We start from the raw sequence: 19,620 nt of genomic DNA on the forward strand, positions 1-19,620 counted from the left end.
TTTAAATCTCCTTTTCATCTTAGTGAGAGTTCAAGTCATTGGGAAAAGTTTTTTTTTTTTCTTAAGCCATCCTCCAGAGGTCATTTAAGGAATTGCAGTGTTTTCTACTTCCGGTTGACCACATTGAATGTATATGAGAACTGGAATGAATGAGTGTGATGACATCCATAGAAAATGGCTTACAGGAGTTCATTAGAAATTCACCTCTGAGTTGTGGGCTATACCGTTGGTGTCTGTAAGCCTGCCCCTATTTCCCATGATTCCTTTGTTTAAACTGAGCTTACAGCCCCTCACAACCCCAACCTAACATTACAGGTGCAACAAAAATTGTGAACAAATTTGAATCTGTCCAGCTGTACAGTTTTGAGTTAAACATGGATCTATTTGTCTGAAGTAGATGCATCAGAATGGAGCAGGGCAGGGAGCTGATTGTAGTTTGTACATTTCAACAACAAGCTTTTTTTTTACTTTTTTTCCCTCTTTTTCTTGATACCCCATAAGTTGATTAAATAAATATATTTAAATTTACTTGTAGTCTTAGTTTTATTTATTTATGTCCTCCATTATGAGAAAAATGCTACAAAAACATATTAAAGAAAACCATTTTCATTGAAGTGGGTCTTTAAACTTGCAGTACCTTTTTAAAAAGCTAGGTGTCAGTATTCTCTAAAGCATTTGTATTCCTGTTGCCATCACATTTGGGGATGACGTCACAGATGCTGTTGCAGCAGCAATGTCCATGTCTTTTACCTTGAGCAGGTAACAAGTCACTGTCATCCGCTTTATTAAACACACGCCAATAAAACGTTTGCATTATTAATAAATACATTAATCAGTAATGGCTTCCTTTACATGTTTATTATTATTTTTTGTTACTGTTGTGTTAAATGTTCTCGAGAGCATGTCAGCTGCGTATGTGTGTTTTGGTTTCACACCTGTGACCGCATCACTCAGGTCGATCCCTCCGCGTGTGTCCATCAGCAGCCGGGCTGAGTGTTGGGATGCGCGGCGTGTTTTCATGCGGCGTCGTTGCCATAACGTCAGCGTGCAGCCGCGTCGCCCTGCGGAGGTTTTCCGGGCTCCTCTCTCTGCACCGGAGCTCGGCCCTCCCGACAGAGACGCTTCCGAATCTGAACAAATAACCGCGACTGTCTCTCATACACAAACACGCGCGCGCAAGCGTGAAACCTGACGTGATGCTCGTGCCGCCGTCCCATTCATTGTGGGATCCTCCCTTCAGACAGTCGTGCGTTTGCGCCGCGTTTAGAACGGGCTGTAATCAGACTCACTGACAGGACACAATAGGTAACGTGGCCTGGATTGATTTTTCTGCGGCAATGTAAAGATGGCGAGAGTCCTCCACAACTTGTTCTTCTGTCTGATCAGACTTGCGCTGAAAATCCGACTTTGGGGGTACTGGTCACTGATTTACGGTTATTGTGCTCTGTGCGCCGTCGTAGCGCTGCTGAAACTTTGGTGGAGCATCGTCTTAAGGCCCACGGCGACCTTCCAGTGGGTGATCCGAGAAAGTCCTCCGGCGTGCCTGAATGACACGTCTCTGGGAACGCACTGTTATGTTCGGATCAAGGTAAGACGCACGCACTTGATTCATTCGTCTCTGCTGTGTCTCCACTGGGTATGGCAAGCGAAAGGTATCATTAATCGTCTGGATGAACAGCGTTTCGCTTGCCATACCTCAGCACCTTTTGCGGCGCGTCGTGACGAGCCAGGCGCGCCTCAAGTCCTGAGCTGAAACCTGCCAGAGGAGCGTCCCAGCCCGCCTGCTGCCTCTGTGGGGGCGCGGGTGGAGCTGACGCACTTTCTGTCGGGGACACCGCTGAGCTCAGGTGGTGCTAAAGGAGGCAGCATCCATCGGGGGTGGATAAAGTATTCATTTTAAAGTAGTTTTGTTATAATCATTAAAAAAGAAGAACTTTTTAACCCAAATTGTAGGATAAAACAGACATTTGGATAAGATTTGTTTGTATCTGAGCATATACAGATCAAATAATCCACAAAACGCCATAGAATCTTGAATCTTTCATCAGTGACGCATGGAGCCGGTCCAGACTGTGGTTTCGGAAAAAAAACAAGGGAGGGAACTTTACCCAACTAAAAATGTGAATGGACCTGCCATTAATTATTGTTTACTTATTTGTTTATATACATTTGATTCACACTTGATTATCTTGCAACAAACACAAGAAATCTGGAAAGATTCACCTGCACTGTTCAGTACCTGCAATTCATCTGAGTCACACCAGTTGAAGTTTTGGCTAAAGATACGCTGAATCCATTTTAGGTCAGAGAATTGGATCAAATCAGGGCTCAAAATGAACCAATACTGACAGTGAATTGTTAACCAAAAATTAAGATATGAATCAAATCGTTGTTAACCCTTGCGCTATCCTAGGTATGTTTACATTAAAAGTCAGCGCACTGAACATTTTTTAAAGGTTTTTTTTTTATTATTTTTTATTTTTTTTATCTTCACTGCGGTGTCCGTGGCAGTCATAAAATCAAGATACTTTATTAATCCCCTGGGGGGAAATTCCGGCCCCCCTTTAAGGGTTCACACATCAATATTAGGGCCGGGTCATCTGGACCCCATAAGATAGCACGAGGGTCAAAATGAATCGTTTCACCCCTAAAGTTGAGACTGAAACTCTTCAGATTTGGGACCTAAACCACCCACTGACACGCTGCAGGATGAGACACAAAGCATGATCAGTCAGTGTGCCTCCTCTTAGGACCACATTCTGCTAAAATGTCCATCCAGATCATTTATGACTAACTGTTACTGCTGACTAACTTGTCATCTGTATTCAAGGAATCTTTCATTTTAAAGCCAAACTTTTTGATCATGTTAAGGCTTTTAAATGATAGTGAATATATTAATACATTTTAGTCCTGAAAAGTGTTTTAAATTTGCTCATAGTCCTAGTTTATCAGTGCTATAATACTTAGATTTTTGTGTGCATCAACCATTGCCTACATTATGCTTTTATGCAGAAGTGTGCTGAGTTTACCTGCAGTGAAAAGACTGCAACCTCAGTATTTTGTGTCTTCTCTGCACCCAGGAGTCTGGCCTCAGGTTTCACTATGTTGCAGCAGGGGAGAGAGGAAAGCCACTCATGCTGTTTTTGCACGGTTTCCCTGAGTTCTGGTAGGTCTTTCTCCATGAAGTTTTGTGGAACTCTGTGTTTTCTGCGTAATTCCTCTTTCCAAAGCTCTTCCTCTTAGATGAGAGTGGCTGCAGCATCCCTTAGACTTCATAGCCCAGTTCTGCAAATCCTCTCCAGCCTCTTTCAATCTGACGAAAGCTTCCAACCATCGTCTCCTTGTACTAACTTGAAATGAAAAAGGATGTTGAGCGTTGGGCTTGAATTTGGGCCAGAGGTTGTCAGGAGCTGTAAGCCCGTCCATATCTCCAACATCGAAGCTGGGCACGGGACAGAGATTAATTGCTAGTGGATGGAAGCCGTTTCTGCTTGACTGGCTGTGTTCTTCTTGGGACTGATGACCCATGCTGAGATAGAGGTGGTCGATCTGCAAAGGACCTCTTTTCATGTTCATTTTTAGAGATGAATAAGAGGAATGGTGTGTCAGTGAAAGATGGGAGAGTCCAGGGGTTTTACTCCCTCATTTATATTCTAGATTCAAGGGATCATCCTGACTCATCAGAATCTCAAGCAGGGCTCTGTTTCGCTTGCCCCCGTTACTTGGGGAGAGTTTCACTACATGCAATACAGTACAACAGATATGATCTTTAATTAAGAAGTCCTTTTAGCCCCCACCATAGGTTGATTAGAATCTTAAACAGCCCCTGTTATCCAGAGGTGACCCTACTCCAATGGAGAGATGACAGAAGGTTCAGGAGGTCAGAGGGAGATGCATTGTGTTCATCTAGAGAAAGCCATGGCTAAGTAAGCATTTTTTTTTACATCTTGAGTTGCAGATAAGTGTGATGGAATTGTGCAGAAGCTGTAGACAGTCATGAGAGGGGCTGTAGATGTGACAAATGAGTTGAAGATGGAGGTAGAACTCCATCAAGGATCAGGTTTGAACTCGTTCTAGTATGTCATGGTGATTGGATAAACTGACAGACGAGGTTTAGACAGGAATCCCTGTGGGTCGTGATGACTTTGTGATTTATAGTGAGAGCATGGAGCAGGTGGAGGAACATTTAGAGAGACATGTAGACAGGAAATAGTCCAAACTGTACTTTGAATTAGATGGGGTTTTTTTAATTTTAGGTGGTTCTGTATATATATATGTATGTCAATAAGAAAGACCAAAGTGACACTGTGAGGTTGAATGATAAACAGAAGAAGGTAAAAGTTTTGGTGTAAAATTTGGGATCCAGAGAGAAGAAATCTGTGAAACAGAGGTGGAGATGTTTGCAGACAGATTGAATGGATGAAGCTTTGACTGTAAATGAGAATTGGACTAAGAGACCCCTCCCCCCTCGTGTTTCAAACAGGAAGTACTCGCTGGTTCTAAGAAGCCAAAATTCCCATTGACTTCTCTGGAGAAATAAACAACTATGACTCAGTCATTGTATTTGTCAGAATAACCATTCCTGTTTTCATACTGTTTTTAAACACAATTTGCTAATCCAGATTCTTTTTTTGGTGATATTTTTCTTTTAATGTTAAAATCTGGCCAATCAGATGCTTCAATTAAAATATGTGGTCTCACGTGGAAGATTCAAAACGTTCAATCGACAGATTCTCCCGAGCCCGCTTTCACTGAAAAAGGTGTGGACTTCCAACAATATCACTCCCGATTGGTGAAATTGGTTGTCATAGAAACAACCAACTCGGACCAATTACTGCTTACTGACGGTGTCTGGTTCCAACATGGCGGTGTGTGTATTGCAAAAAATGGCGACTGAACTGACCTAATTTTTTGGACCCAGAAGTAAGACATTTTCTGTTGGTGACATCACACTCACTCAGTCCAGTTCTCATATACAGTCAGTGGGATGGACTGAAGTGTCAAGTGGAATCTGGGACTCAGCAGGAATGAAAGATGGTGCTGAGACAAAAGATGTTATACAGAGAGGGTTGACCCACCAAAGTAAAGAGCTGAAGGTGCTAAGATACCGAAGATCAAGTAGAAAACTCATTTAGATTTTAGGAGTGCATTTAAACATTTTCACAGGAGACAAAGTGTATGAAATAGTAACAGAATAGATTCACCTGCCAAAAGAATCTTAGTAGATAAAAACAAGCTGGCATTTAAAAAAAAAGTTACTTTGTCCCAAAGTTTCTGTTTTTTATGCTGTGAATAAATGTTTTTTATTAAACTACAATGAATTGAGATTGTCTTTATTTCTGATCAAGCTGTGTATCATACAGAGAGATAATTAAATTGATTTACATGTTTATCATATATATATATATATATGTATTTTTTTTTAGGTTCTCCTGGCGCTACCAGCTGCGTGAGTTCAAGAGTGAATTCCGGGTGGTGGCCATTGACATGCGCGGCTACGGCGAGTCTGACCTGCCGCTCTCCGCTGACAGTTACTGCTTTGAATACCTGGTCACTGACGTGAAGGATATTGTGGAGTACCTCGGTAAGGCCACGCATGTAACATCCCTAGACCCGTACAATGCTGAGATCCTATCCCAGGTCAAAAAAAAAATCCAGTTGACAGTTTTTAGAGGTGGACAGCCCTCAGAAGTGTGACTCATACCTTGTGAAGGTGCAGGCACCAATCCAGTCTCCCTGCATGCCAACACCAGCAGGAGGAAAGCCTGGCTCCATCTGCACACACCAGAAACTCCAGATTATCTGGCCAGAATGGAGCGGTTTGCGCGTTTATTGTCTAAAATGCAACAGCTTTAGTTCAGATTCTATTGCAACTTAATGTTCCACATTACTAAGTTTGTTTGCTGAGGTCTGCTAACTAATCATGTTCACACTTATCTCCTCAAAGTCTCATGTGTTGGACTAAAAAAGCAATGTAAACAGTCATGTCTTGATTCATGGGGTTTTATTTTAGATTATTAATAGTACAATTAAACAATTATGTTAATGACTGAAAGCATTTAGTCAGTACTGAAATTTGTTTTTATTTTGTTAAAACTATGATGAGTTGCCAATTTGATCATTTTATAACATTTTTGGTCATTTTTTTCTGTTTTGAAAGACTCTGATCCTCATTTAAAATTATTGTCAAAATCTCCTAAATTTTTAAATGATGATTATAATGTTTTTATCCAAAATTAAAAAAAAGCAGTTGTTTTCTAGGACAAACCAATATCAGTTCATCAGAAATTCCCCTCTGAGTTGTGGGTGGGACCATTAGCGACCCCGCCCCCCTTCCCCTCTCAATTACTGAGATCTCAGAGCACGGAGCTTGTGCCCAGCATATTTTCTACATTACAATTAAGCTCTTTTTCCAAACTGTATTTTTAGTGTACTCTTTTGTAATCTATTTAATCAAACTTCTTTTTAAATCCACTGTTGTCATTTGCTTTCTGTGATACCAAAACTCTTTAATGTAATTGTTTATTTAAGCTAATATTACAATCAAACTGGGCTTATTGGGATCATCTAGGTTGTAGAAATCATCTAGTTTGACGTCTTTTTTGTGTTTTAATTTATGTTTTCAAATAAAATTACATCCTCTAGCTCAAGGGTGTCAAACTCAGTCGCTCAAGGGGCCAAAATCCAAAACACACTTTAGGTCGCGGGCTGAACAAGATAAGCATTCATTGAAAACACTAAAACAAAATTTTTAAAACTTTATGAACTTAACTTTAAACATAACTATGAATAAAAACAGGCAGGAATATTATTCCAGAATGAATCAACCTTAAGTAACTTTCAATGTTTTACTCTCCATAAAGTTAGAAATAAGCACAAGATAACATTGGGCCATTAATAACAATAAAATAAAAAGATCTGGAGGGCCAGATCCGGCCCCCGGGCCTTGACTTTGACATGTGCTCTAGAAGAGTGAGAGTAAGGCTGTGGTCATTCAGGTGACAGTCCAGCCCACAGAGCTCCCCATGAAATATTCCTGAAGCTGTTTCGACCGACCCTCATGATTAAACATTTAAGGAAGAGCTTTCAAGAGGTCCATAATTGATGCTGTGCAGCTTCCTGCATTGTTTTGGCTGTCACTGCCAATTACTTAACAGGCTGTCAAGAGTGAAGCTCTCAATGGTTCTGCACAGATGATTCACTCAACAGCCAATTGGAATAGTTTAGAATGACTGCTGCATTCAAAATACCACTTCATAGGTCCACAGTGTACATACACTCTTCAGAGGTTCTTCCATTCTTTTTTTATAGATATGTCATACATGTTCAATTCCCCAGTGATCAGACGCTGTTCTCTAAACTTTGACTTCCATGAGATTGCGGCGTTTCACGGATAAGTAAAAAAGGGTGTTCACGTGCAAGGAGTCTGTGATCAGACTGTTGCTGTGACCTTGGGCTGTAGCTCACTGGGATGAGCAGCCTCCCAGCCTATTGGTCAATGTGTCCTCACCCCCCCAACCCCCCCTAAATCTATAACAAAAATCAGTACATCACTTTAAAGTCCCATTCAGATCATCTTTTGATCTATTCTGAAATCATTCCCAGTGGTCTTTCGATTGTGATTATGCTGCTTTTAGCCTTTTTTTAAACTGTTGTTTTTGAGGACATAGTTTCTGCAGAGTGGCAGGAATTCATAAGAAATTCACGTCAGAGTTGTAGGAAGACTATTGAAGTAGAGTAAACCCCCCCCTACTTCCCATAATCCATCTGTTTACCCTCACAACCCGCTAGCTTACAGCCCCTCACAACTAACAGCTAACATCACCGGTACAACAAAAATGCCCACCAGCATTAGTGCTATCCAGACATACAGCTTTGAGCCAGATTCCAGCTCAGACCAGGAAAACAAAGACGTACATGGATCTACTTGTCTATAAGTGGATGCATCAGACTGGAGTGGAGCGGGAAGTTTGTGGTTTGCTGATAGTAGCATCTACGTCACATCAACAAGCTTGATTCAAGTCTTTTGTGTTTTTGTCTGCTCCTGGTTCACACTTTGAATAATGAAATTCAAATTTGAGCTTAATTTTCTTTATACACATCCTTCATCATCAAAAAAGTTCTGCAAGAACATGTTAGAATCACCAAAATACCGTTTTCATCAGAGTGGGTCTTTAAATTGTTTGTTGTATTTTACAGTTAACGAAGATGACTTTATATTGTACTGCTTATGTGCATTTATTTCTCTTCAAAGGATACAACAGATGTTATGTTGTTGGCCACGACTGGGGGGGCACCATAGCGTGGTTGTTTGCCATTCACTACCCTGAGATGGTGACGAAGCTGATCGTGCTGAACTGTCCCCATCCGACGGTGTTCACAGGTAACATTCATCATCAGAAATTGCTTTTTCTTGCTGCTTCGGCTCAGACGTTATTACTCACACAGCTAATTAGGAGATATTGTTACATCAGTTGTAAGTCTGCATCCAGCTGGCAAATCCCCTTCCGCCTCAGGTAGTTGGTAGGTTAATTACAGAAAATTCGCAGCAAGCTTGAGCAGCTGGTTGAACTCTGATTGCACAAAGAGAAGCAACATCCATAAGGCCAGTGTGAAAACGTCTCTTTTCTCTCCTCCAGATTATGCGCTGCGTCACCCGAGCCAGCTCCTGAAATGCAGCCACTTCTTCTTCTTCCAGCTGCCTCGCTTCCCAGAGCTCATGCTCTCCATCAATGATTTCAAGGTTGTCTGTTGCGTGTGGGTCTGGGCTGCTTCAAGGTCAAGGTTGTGCGTGCATGTGTCGGTGGACAACCATGCATGCTGATGCACGTTTTTTTTCTGTCTATTTTTAGCATTTGCCTCAATTTAATCGGTATTGTAAACCGTCACTAAATCATACTCCAGATCAGATCAGTTCTCGCAGCAGTTCTCACAGGCTGCAGATATGTGATGGCGGGACTCTCAGAAGGAACATGAAGCAGAACCCTTTTGTTTTTTTAGAGTCAAGGCTTTTTAACTGTTTAAAGATGCCATCTTTCATCAACATGCCGTGGAACACTGACATAAAAGAATAATAGTCATAAAATACAAAATACTGAAAACAACAATCCAAAGACAAATATAATATGATAAGAAATGCTGTATCTAACAATGTATTGATTAAAAGATAGAAATTGTTTAAATGTATAAAATGATATGCCATAAAATACTATGTAAATACTAAGTTAAAAAGATTATTCATTAATTTACATTTACAAATCTCCACAGATGCAGAAGCTCTTAGATCTTTAGTTAAGTTCTCCCACAGATGAACTGTCTGTAATTAAAGGGCACCTCCCATCTTAAAATGTACTTTCATTGTACTCTCTTATATAATAACTATTATAGCTTTCCCTCTTAAAATGTTTAAAACTTTACACATTATGATCATATCAGTCTCAGTCAGTTACATTAGATGAAACAAAATGTGGTCTCTGAGGTCCTGGGATTCAGCCACACTCTAGAAAGTAAAATGAAAGCAGTAAAAGATAAAATATATATTGTAGATCTTTATAAAAATAAAACAAAACCAAAAGCATAATATTTAAATAGAGTGCATTATCCTGGTTTGTGCAGCAGTAAGATGTGTGTCTGTGTTAAACACCTTTAGAGTTTCATCACAGTTCAGCGATCTTATAGCTGCAGAAAATGGTGTGAAGTGTTATTTTAGACTAATTAACTTCAAGAAAAAAAGAGCAGCTTTCAGAGTTAGAAGCTCAGCATGTAATTCTGTTGAGCCAGCAGGGTGCCACATCTGCAGCCGAGGGTCATCGGCGCTCGTTTCTTCACTGAAGGACCTTTCCTGGCTCCTGTTACAGTGATGTCCCTCTGCAGTCTTCTCTTTGCTCTGGTTGCTAAAACCCACTCTGTGTTTCTTGGCTCTCTGCTTCAGGCTCTGAAGGCTTTGTTCACCAGCCGGAACACAGGAATCAGCAGGAAGGGCCGGTGGCTCACCGCAGAGGACCTGGAGGCCTACGTGTACGTCCTGTCTCAGCCGGGAGCTTTAACGGGAGCTCTTAACTACTACAGAAATGTCTTCAGGTGGGTCTGTGCTGACGCCAAGGGAAGAAACCCTTTAACATCGGAGCTCCAGTGTTTATGTTCTTTAATTAACTGTAACTTTTCAGCTGTTAACACGATCAACGTCATTCCAGTAGATTTCTGAAGGAGAAAAGCGGCTCATGCCGCTTTTCTCCTTCAGAAATCTACTGGAATGATGTTGATCATTTTAACGGTTGATAAGTTACAGTATGTTAAAATATTTTGTTTAAGCATCACTGGCTATGCCTCAGGTGTTAAAGGTTTCACGGGAAAAGATTTTAGAGAAGTAAAAGGTCAATCTGACTGTGAAATACTCTGAAATTCACAACAATAACTCCTTTAAATTTAGCAGCATCACTTTCTGTCAGAATCCCACTGTCTAAACCTTCTCATTCTATCAAACACCACTGTCAAATATTTCAGTGGAGTTGTTCTGCTATTGTCAGACTGACGGTCTGTTGTGGACACAAAAGCACAGACTCAATGAAGTCCCAGCGCATGTATTTTTGAACATGTGAACTCCACACGCATGGCTGGTCGCGCCATCTGCTCCCTTCTGAAGCTCTGAATGATCTCAGAATAGCTTTCCTGCGCTTATAAAAAAAAAAAACAACAAGCAGCCATGCTCGGTCAGCACTCGCTAAATGAACGCAGACGCTCCAGAGTGCAGAAATGTAAACGTATTTATAAAAATGGCAGCTTGGTACTTAAAAGAGAAAAAATTGGATTTGTTTTGTTCCATGATTACCTCCAGGGACTGTCATATGAACAAATCAGATCAAATGCAGACAGCTGATTTGAACAATCTCTTATCTTTAAATTCCTACGTCAATCATATTTTGATCTCTTGTAAAAGCATTTCTAGTTGTCATTATGATTAATGGAGTTTTTAGCCGAAAAAAATGATGACATGACATAGTTTCTGTAGAGCAGCAGGAGTTCATCCCTGTTTACACACTCTCTTGCTATCTTACATCTCCTAATAACCCCAAGCTAACATTAGCGCTGCAACAAAAATGGTGACCAATATTGGAGCTCTCCAGCCGTACAGTTTTGTACCAGATGTCAGCTCTGATGAGGAAATCAAAGACGTTCATGCAAGGGAATGCATCAGAATGAAGTGGAGCAAGGAGCTTGTGGCCTGCTGATTGTAGTAGCTACAAGCTATTTCCAACCTCATTTTGTAATATACAACTATTTGAATAAATATATACTCAGAAACACAATTGTATTCTTAATTTTCTTTATATAATATCTACATCAAGAAAAAATGCTTAAGAAAGATGTTGAAAACATACATATATGTAGGAATTAAATTTTTGAGGACTGAGAACAAAAAACAAGAACTGTATGGATGAAAATAGAGTTTGGCTGGAGACAGGAATTTTGGTAAGGAGGCGTGGTCCTGCCTCAGAACTTCAACTACAGTATTTTATAGGCCGCACCGGATATGAAGGTGCACAGTCGATGAATGGCCCGTTTTTCGAATAACATATATGAGGCGCACCGAACTATTAAAGTGCATTAAGCGAAACAAAAGATTCAGATATACCGGTAAGTCTGTGTGTCAGGCAGACTCTAGAACTCTAGAACTTGTTTGGAACACGCTACATGTTAGCTATGTTAGAAGTGGTAGCCTATACTATATACTAAATTTGTTTGTAACACATAAACAAAAATACAGCTGATTCAAAGCGACTACTCCAACCCTAACCTTGTAAAAAACAGTCCAACACTGCTACATGTTAGCTTTGTTAGCATGTTCACAATTGATCTGGGGACAACAGAGAAGTAGCTGCTATGCTAATTTTGGCTCCTTATAGTGACGTTTTTAATAAGCATTGTCTTTGACAGATAAAACAATGAATTAAATTAAATAACACTTAACTTTCTTTTCAACTCGTAAAAAAAAAATTAAAAATGGCATTTTGACAGAGCGCCATGTAGCCTACCTCTGAAAATAGCTTTGACATCAGTTAGCACAACCAGAACTAATTCATATAAGGCGCTCAAGGTCATAAAACACACTGTCAATAAATTTAAAAAAAAAAAGACTTTAAAGTGTCCCTTATAGTGCAGAATATATGATACATTTGGGAAATAAAATGCCGTCCCTCAGGGTGGAATATCCAGACTCTAAATGGAGGATAACAGGTGAAGCTGTGGGTGGTACCCCTGCTACTTGTCTGAGAATGCTGCTGACTTTCAGAACAACAGATAACTTCCAAGCATCATGCATTGATATGTTTACTGTATATTAGAGGAATATCTGTCCAGTGTCGCTCACTCGTTTTCTCCCTGTACCTCTCCGTTGTCAGCTCCCTCCCTCTTAGTCACAATCACGTCCGGTCTCCAGTGCTGCTGCTGTGGGGGGAGCGGGATGCTTTCCTGGAGCAGGAGATGGCGGAGGCTTGCCGACTCTACATCAGGAACCATTTCCGTCTCAACATCATATCCGGGGCCAGCCACTGGCTGCAGCAGGACCAGCCTGATATTGTCAACACCCTCATATGGACCTTCCTCAAGGAAGGAGAGGGGCGAAAAGGCCATAGGAGCTAGTCCCACAGAGAAGCAGCCCCCTCCAGCCCTGTATTCCCCCCTCCCAGAAGCCTTGAATATGCCTGTAAGACCAGGCGACATAGTGACAATGCAATCATTCTTTAAATTTCTCACGTTCTGATATTTTTTAAGACATCTGAAGGAAAGGATCCAAGCACACCTCCCTGGAGAGGACACCAAGGAGATCATGTGGCACGGTTAAAATGTTTCTTTTGCACACGACATCGGCCTTAAAGTTTGTCGGTTACATCATAACAAATGTGTGGCGTTTCCACGTGACTGGTGATTGTGTGGTGCCTTTTTATCTTCGTCCCGGGTTGTCGTCATCGTCGGCTGTGTTTGCGTTTCTCGTGTACGCTCAGCTTCCAGTCGGGCACCGCTTTTCAGGAGCCACGTCCCAATCCTCTCATTGAGTAATGTTGTAAAAAGACTTTTTTTCTTTCAAGATATTTGCTCACATGTAGAGAATGTTATCATGATCTTCCTGTTTAGAAATGCCAGTGATGGTTGACTATGATACTATTTTGTATCTCTTCCTACACGCTGCATTTTCAAACTCACTGAGCCTGATCGTCACTGTTTGATTTTATAAATAAACTGTTCGTCTGTCAAACTCCTTCTTCTTTTAGTCTTTTTATAACAATAGCTACATGTTTGAAGCTAAAAGCGGAAGACCTCGACTGCTATTTTCAGATGTCCCACCGACTGTCTAAGCTTTCCAAAGAACAGACGAGAAACCTTCAAGAATAGTAGTAGACGTTTGATCCAGTGACACTGCAGCTTTCTGAATCCATTTTGGATGAGTTTGGATATTTTTAAGTCTTCTTTGATTCTGCGGCTGATAGGGATGCTAATATGGAAGCACAGTGAAATGTGAAATTCAGCAAACGTTGCATAAAGTGCTGTCAGTGTGAAGCCATGACCCATAAAGACCGATCTGAGGGAGAGGCAGGATTTGTGCTCCACAACAAGCTTTACTTTTCCCTCAAATAGGTGAATACTTATCAGTTAAAACTGTTTTATTACCATAGTTGTTATACTTTAGCCTAAATTATGGTTAAATATAAATATGTTTGTTTCTGCTTAGAAAAAAAAAAAAAAGGTGACGCCTTTTGTATCGATGAGGTCTTCTGCCTGAATACAAATTTGCCTTTACATCATTGGATAATGCCCAAGTGTTTGAAGTGTTGGTACGTCCTGTTCTGATCTCAACCTCAACACTTTCATTGGCACCAACAGTTACTCTGATTGACAAAAGCTGTTTTCACAACACCCACAACAATAAATCATTTCAGCACCCTGGTGCAAACAGAACTGAGCAATGTCTCAGGTGTAATATTTCTATAGGAAGAGATCTATGAATAATGTGGACTGAAAGATTTCTGTGCTCATTCTTGTCACATACATTATGAACTTTAAAGTGCAAAAGAGGCTTTCAGATTATTTACAGAGATGCCAATCAAAACACTTTATTAAAGAAAGCTTCAAACATTGATGTGAAGGAAACTGTTCCTTTTTTATCCCAAAAACTTTGATCCATCTGTTCTTGATATGTAAACTTGTTGACTATTGATTTTGTGCACATGCATTTAATAACAGGTTATAGTACCATGCATGGTCTGTGGTTGTGGGTTTCTTATACAGAACTAGGGAACCCATTCTGACCCACGATCCTAGTTTGGGCCTTGTACTTAGAAGTGAGTCATGATTTTTTTTTATTTTTTTTTTTGTGAAATTAGAGATTCAATTAATGCAAACAGGTGAACGGTGGCTGAAGCTAAATCTGTTTTTGGGTATTTCCATTAGGTATCTATTAGATGGTGAGTCATGTAGAATTTAGGAGTATCACTACTTTCAAAATCACAAATTATTTATTAAAGTGTAGCTTTTCAAGGCTTTATTCTCTATCACATAATCTTTAAACGTTCAGACAAAGCACTGAATGATAATTTGACATTTAGAATGTATTTATTTTTTACATCAAGACAGACAAGTCTATTGAGAATTTGCTATGCGAATACAAAAAGATATGTAGATGTATCCAGAATCTACATTTTTTATATATAATACAAAAAGTTTACTATTTTCATTTAAAACAATATTAACTTGGTTAGCTTTGATCTTTGTGAAGATCATACAACAGTCCAACGGGTCAAAATACTGTAGTCTATGTCATGCTGTCTCCAGTACACGGTCTTTGCTCCTCTGAAGATTCACTTTCAGGGATTTGAAGGAGATCTATAGAAAGATTTGGGGGAAAAAAAGAGCAACATTAAAAAAATCTTGCATTTCAGTTAGCAGGTGATATTCTAGCTCTATTGGCCTAAAACTAGGTCACTTGAAGCATATGTTATGAAGCATTTTCTGCTACGCTCTATCAAGATTTTCCAGAAGCGGTATATGATTACAGTTGTGCTCATAAGTTTACATACCCTGAAAGAAACAATTATTTCTTGTTCATTTTTGATATATGAGTTATAACACAAAAACTTTTTTCTACTCATAATTAATGGTTGGGTGAAGCCATTTGTTGTCAAAAAAATCTGTTTACTGTTATAAAATCACAATGACAGCAGAATCTTCCAAATGACCCTGTTAAAAAGTTTATATACCCTGGTGACTTTGTTCTAAAAACATGCACACAAGCTGATACAAAAGGGTTTGAATGACAGCTTAATGTAACTCTGCACATGTGACTCATTTGTTTGAAATCAATGTGTGGTCACAAAAAGTCTTGGAGTTTCTGGGGTCCTAACAGACCCTTCATCCAGTGATGCACTTTTCTGGATCCTGGGGAAAGCTCAAATCTGTCAAAAAATCTATGGGAAAAGGTAACAGAACTGTACAAAGCAGTAAAGGGACATAAGAATTGAGAATGTCAGTCAGCAGTGTTCAAACTTCCACCAAGAAGTGAAAAGTGAGGAGTCCTGTTGAAACCAAACTTCGGTCACAATACGTTCTGCCACAACTCTCCGAAAATTGTTAGGGATGCAAAAAGAGGAAGTAGAAAGCATTAAGCACTAGCGTGTGCAAACTTTTGAATAGGGTCATTTTGGAAGTCTCTCTTCTAATTATGAATGTAAAAGAGTTAATCCTGTTTAACAATAAATGGTTTAATTCAACCTCTAACTTTTTGTGAGATCGTTCATATTCTCTAAAGAATTCTATAAATTTCACAATTTCTTCAAGGGTATGTAAACGTATGAGCACAACTGTAACTAGGATACTTTTCTGTAACCAATGACTGTGAGTTTGTTCACAAATACTACAATATCAAACAATGCTTCCATTTTCACATATTTGTACTGCCTATGACTTCCTGTCATTTCTTTTTTGTATGTTGGATTATATCTAATTGATTGTATCACTTTATTGCATTTAGTACATTTAAGTGGCTTATTGCCTTATAATGGACTTTTATTTACAGTAGCATCGGCTGGTCTTAGAAATAACCAACTTTATATGTATATGCAGCTTTAAAACGAGCTTTGTCTTATCAAATGCATTTTATCATAACTGGACACTAGAATTACCTGTGAAGGCTTCAAGTTTGCTCTGTAACTCCTCTGTTTCCAAGCTTTTCTCTCTCAAGTCTTGCAGAAGTGAAAGGCAGTTTATCCTGGAACGCTTCTCTCTGTCTTTAGCATTCCGTAACTCCCGTTCCAGTTTTAACCTATGCTGGTTCAGTCTGTCAATCCGAGCTCTCAAATCCCTGCTGTCAGGTAGTTGGTAAGGGTGATCCTAAAATTAGAAGAAATATTATCATTTTTATTGTACTTGGCCAAAAATAAAGTAGGCTTCATTAGATGCAGTAGCATTAGTCTCTGGTATTTAGCTACTGTTCGACTTAATATTCAGCATCACTATGATTATATATTAACAAATATTAAACTCTCTCTAAAAGTGCATCAAATTTCAGTATCAGCAAAGTAAACTTGCATACCTGGGCTGTAAGGACAGCTTGCTGTTGCTGTTCAGTAACAATATCAGTGGTGGCAGAGTATTCAGGAATCACTGGGTTTACCTCGTCATTCCCCTCACTTCTCCTTGGTGGTGCTTTCCTCTACAAGAGACAACATTAAATTTGTACGCACATATATAGCAAATATTATCCTTGGAGCTGAGCCATAACTTCTCGAAAAAACTGTTGAGACACAAATAACACTAGAAAGATGCATAAAATAACACAAATACAATCTTGGACAACATTATTAAAAGTTCAACAAGGGCTTTGGATAAAGTTAGAGAACTTCTCAAGTCCAAGCCCTTTTTCTTTTACTTTTTCGACTTAATCCAAACGTATAATTTAACAAAACAACACTTTCACCAAAATCACAAGAAAGAACACATACATGGTAAACAATGATCACAAGTTCCCAAAGAGAAAGGAAAAAATACAGAAAACAAAACCATAGAAAGTTACACTGACTTATTGAGTCCCGAACCAAATCTTCATCACAATTGTTCCATAACTGAACACCACTTCAGTAAAGAGTGTACTTTTGCATTTTTACATACAGCAAGTTTAATTAAAAAAAATACTTTAATCCTCTTTTGGATACTTGTAGGTATTTTTTTTTCATCATAAATTGAATAATTTTGAAATTTACAAGATCTCTAAATTTGAATAATTTTAATTGGTGATAAAGTACATTGGTTCGGTTCTTTGTAGGACAATTCAGTGATAATTCATAAGTCATTTTACCTTCAAACGACGTGGAAAATCAAATACCTCTGGCTTCACCCCATCTCTCAGCCTCGTTGATTGGCCTGTTCTGTCAAGATCTTCTTCTTTAAAGTGCGCAGAGCAGATAACATCATATTTTGATGGAATCCACATCTGCCCTTCCTCATCAGCCCGCCTCAGGGATTTTGCCCATTCCCTTCTCCTTTTCTCATCTGATGGAAATCTGTCCAACACATACAGATAGGTTTAATCTCCATAATAAAAGAGTGAACACATCTTTATCATGAAATGCAGTCACAATGCAATTATTATTGAAAATAATAATAATAAAAAACTAGGTTGTTCATCATTCATTATTTTACTCTCCATTTATCACAATAAGCCAGCTGTCTCTAAACTAAATACTGGGATTGGCAGAGCGTTTTATTCAAGATGTACTTGCTGACACAACACTGTATTTCGGGGATATTTCTGTCAACAAAGTTAGGTAGTGGCAATACTCTTGATAGTCTAGAGATGATTCAACTCATCGCACTCCTGGGAATCGAACCCTGGTTTCCCATGTTCCAAGTCGTCTTCCAACATCATGACTGTGTTTACATTGCTATAACAGCCTAAACGTGCACTATTCTGTGAGTAAACTCACTCAGATCTTGTTAAGATGTATTCTATAAGTTCTCCTTTATTCATTGACAGTAATGACTTACTTGTGAAAAGTCACATCCTTGTTTCTTCCCGCTCTGTTTTTGCAATTGTACGCACAGCAGTGAGAAGGCATATGGCCCTTCCCAATATGGCGTCAAACTTTGCGTATGTAACTCGGAGCGCAGCGACTTTATCCTTTATAACCTAATTGTTCAGACGTTTCAGTCCCACTATTATAGACCATTAACTTTATAATAGAACTGTTTTCTTGTACAGTAAATGTCGTAGGCGCGCTTTTGTAGTACACAGCTGAGTTTGTCAAACCCCGATCTGAAACAGCTAACTTGTCGATTTACGCATGCGCGAACATTGTCGCATATTGTTTACGTAGGCAGAAAAGGGTGGAGTCGGATTCTAAAAAAATGCTGAGACCTCCTTTTGGAAGCTCACCTCTTCACCTTTACCCCATTTGACGTTTACTAATGAGGTCAAGGAAAACAGAGGAGAAAGCTGGAAAGGAGACCTGATGAGGATTACCAGCGCGCGGCGGCAGCAGCCCGTCAGTGAGGTGAACCGCGTGCAGAGGTGATGTCCGGTCAGCAGCATCCCCGCGCCGCGCACGTCCTCCGTTCACGCGCCTTGGTCCACTTTCAACGGCTCCAGCCAGAGTCCGCTCCTGCGTTTGTGTCACGGGGCGTCCGGACGTGATGTTTGAAGAAGACAGCGAACGGTCATCTTCCTCATCCTCGTTAGCATAGCCTGCTAGCACCGAAGATGTTTTGTTAGCAGCGTCGACGGGTGTGTATGCTAGTGTGGTGGTTCGTTTATTAATGTTGGTCAATTACTTTAAACAAATATGTTTTGATATAAATATTTAGCATAAATGTTTAAGAGATATGTTTTTGACAATTATTTCGTTGTATGTTACTAGAAAACATTGATAGCACAACTTTACAAAAAAAACTTATTTAAAATCATGTCATGTCTCAAGCCTTTGTTACCACCAGGGAGGAGGCAAGTGTGCCTCATGAAAGGAAGCTAATTAATCAGAAGATGTGAAGTCACTTAGATTAGCTGTCATGGGTTTGTGTTGACAAACAGCAAATGCTGAGGAGAAAATATACATTTACTTATCTTTCACTTTTAAGTGACCTTTCCACTTAAATCCTTCATTAGAATGTCCCTTTGGGATGTCATCAGTTCCTGGTAGTTCTCTTTGTAGATAAACGGCTTCTAAAGTCCTCCTGTATCTCTGCTGTAGAACACAAGGAGCCATGATCACCACTGAGGCTTCCAGAGAGTTTCAGGCCAAAGAGCGCAAATACAAAGAGCAGCTGAAGAGATGTTTGTCACCTGCTCTGTCTGCAGACCTGAAAAGGTAAGACGTGAACATATCCACCTGCTGAGAACTGGGCTCAGAGTCCCTCTGTTTGGAGTTCACAAACCCAACAGGTTTGGTTTTAAATGTTGGTTTTTGAGAACTTTTTTTTCTTCTGGGAGATCTTGTTCAGCTCATATCTTTAAATATTTTTAGTTTTGAAAAGTATATTAATATTATTGCTTTGAAAATGAAAAAGTGGAAAATTAAAGGGAATCACCTTTTTTTTTCTTTTGAATGGAAACCTTAGTGACTAATACAGTTAAAGACC

At 39.6% G+C, this 19,620-nt stretch overlaps 3 protein-coding genes across 5 annotated transcripts in view; 2 read left to right on the top strand and 1 right to left on the bottom strand.

Moving 5' to 3' along the window:
- Positions 1-881: 881 nt before the first annotated feature.
- Positions 882-13,255, top strand: ephx4 (epoxide hydrolase 4). Its single transcript, XM_024279314.2, has 7 exons — positions 882-1,588; positions 3,081-3,166; positions 5,427-5,584; positions 8,255-8,383; positions 8,640-8,743; positions 9,932-10,080; positions 12,399-13,255. Exons 1-7 carry the CDS (start codon positions 1,346-1,348, stop codon positions 12,637-12,639), a joined length of 1,110 nt encoding a protein of 369 aa, XP_024135082.1. The 5' UTR covers positions 882-1,345; the 3' UTR covers positions 12,640-13,255.
- A 1,102-nt stretch (positions 13,256-14,357) lies between these two features.
- LOC112150221 (THAP domain-containing protein 6) lies at positions 14,358-18,643 on the bottom strand. Of its 3 annotated transcripts, none has more exons than XM_024278313.2 (5): positions 18,509-18,643; positions 17,345-17,549; positions 16,583-16,702; positions 16,173-16,380; positions 14,358-14,877 (listed from the first exon to the last, which is right to left on the bottom strand). In XM_024278313.2, the coding sequence occupies exons 2-5, from the start codon at positions 17,477-17,479 to the stop codon at positions 14,807-14,809; spliced, it is 534 nt and encodes a 177-aa protein (XP_024134081.1). In that variant the 5' UTR covers positions 17,480-17,549; positions 18,509-18,643; the 3' UTR covers positions 14,358-14,806. The 3 variants fall into 3 exon arrangements, with proteins under 3 accessions (XP_024134081.1, XP_024134080.1, XP_024134079.1); XM_024278312.2 differs by lacking the exon at positions 18,509-18,643 and adding an exon at positions 18,034-18,305 and having other exon boundaries at positions 17,372-17,549; XM_024278311.2 differs by lacking the exon at positions 18,509-18,643 and adding an exon at positions 18,034-18,302.
- btbd8 (BTB domain containing 8) overlaps positions 18,631-19,620 on the top strand; it is a 20,362-nt gene continuing 19,372 nt past the window's right edge. The window contains exons 1-2 of the mRNA XM_024278310.2: positions 18,631-18,769; positions 19,233-19,349. Of these exons, the coding sequence (XP_024134078.1) occupies positions 19,246-19,349 (104 nt within the window). The 5' untranslated portion in view covers positions 18,631-18,769; positions 19,233-19,245. The remainder of the gene's footprint in view (positions 18,770-19,232; positions 19,350-19,620) is intronic.

This window comes from Oryzias melastigma, linkage group LG4 (assembly GCF_002922805.2).
Source record: "Oryzias melastigma strain HK-1 linkage group LG4, ASM292280v2, whole genome shotgun sequence".
NCBI classification, from domain to species: domain Eukaryota; kingdom Metazoa; phylum Chordata; class Actinopteri; order Beloniformes; family Adrianichthyidae; genus Oryzias; species Oryzias melastigma.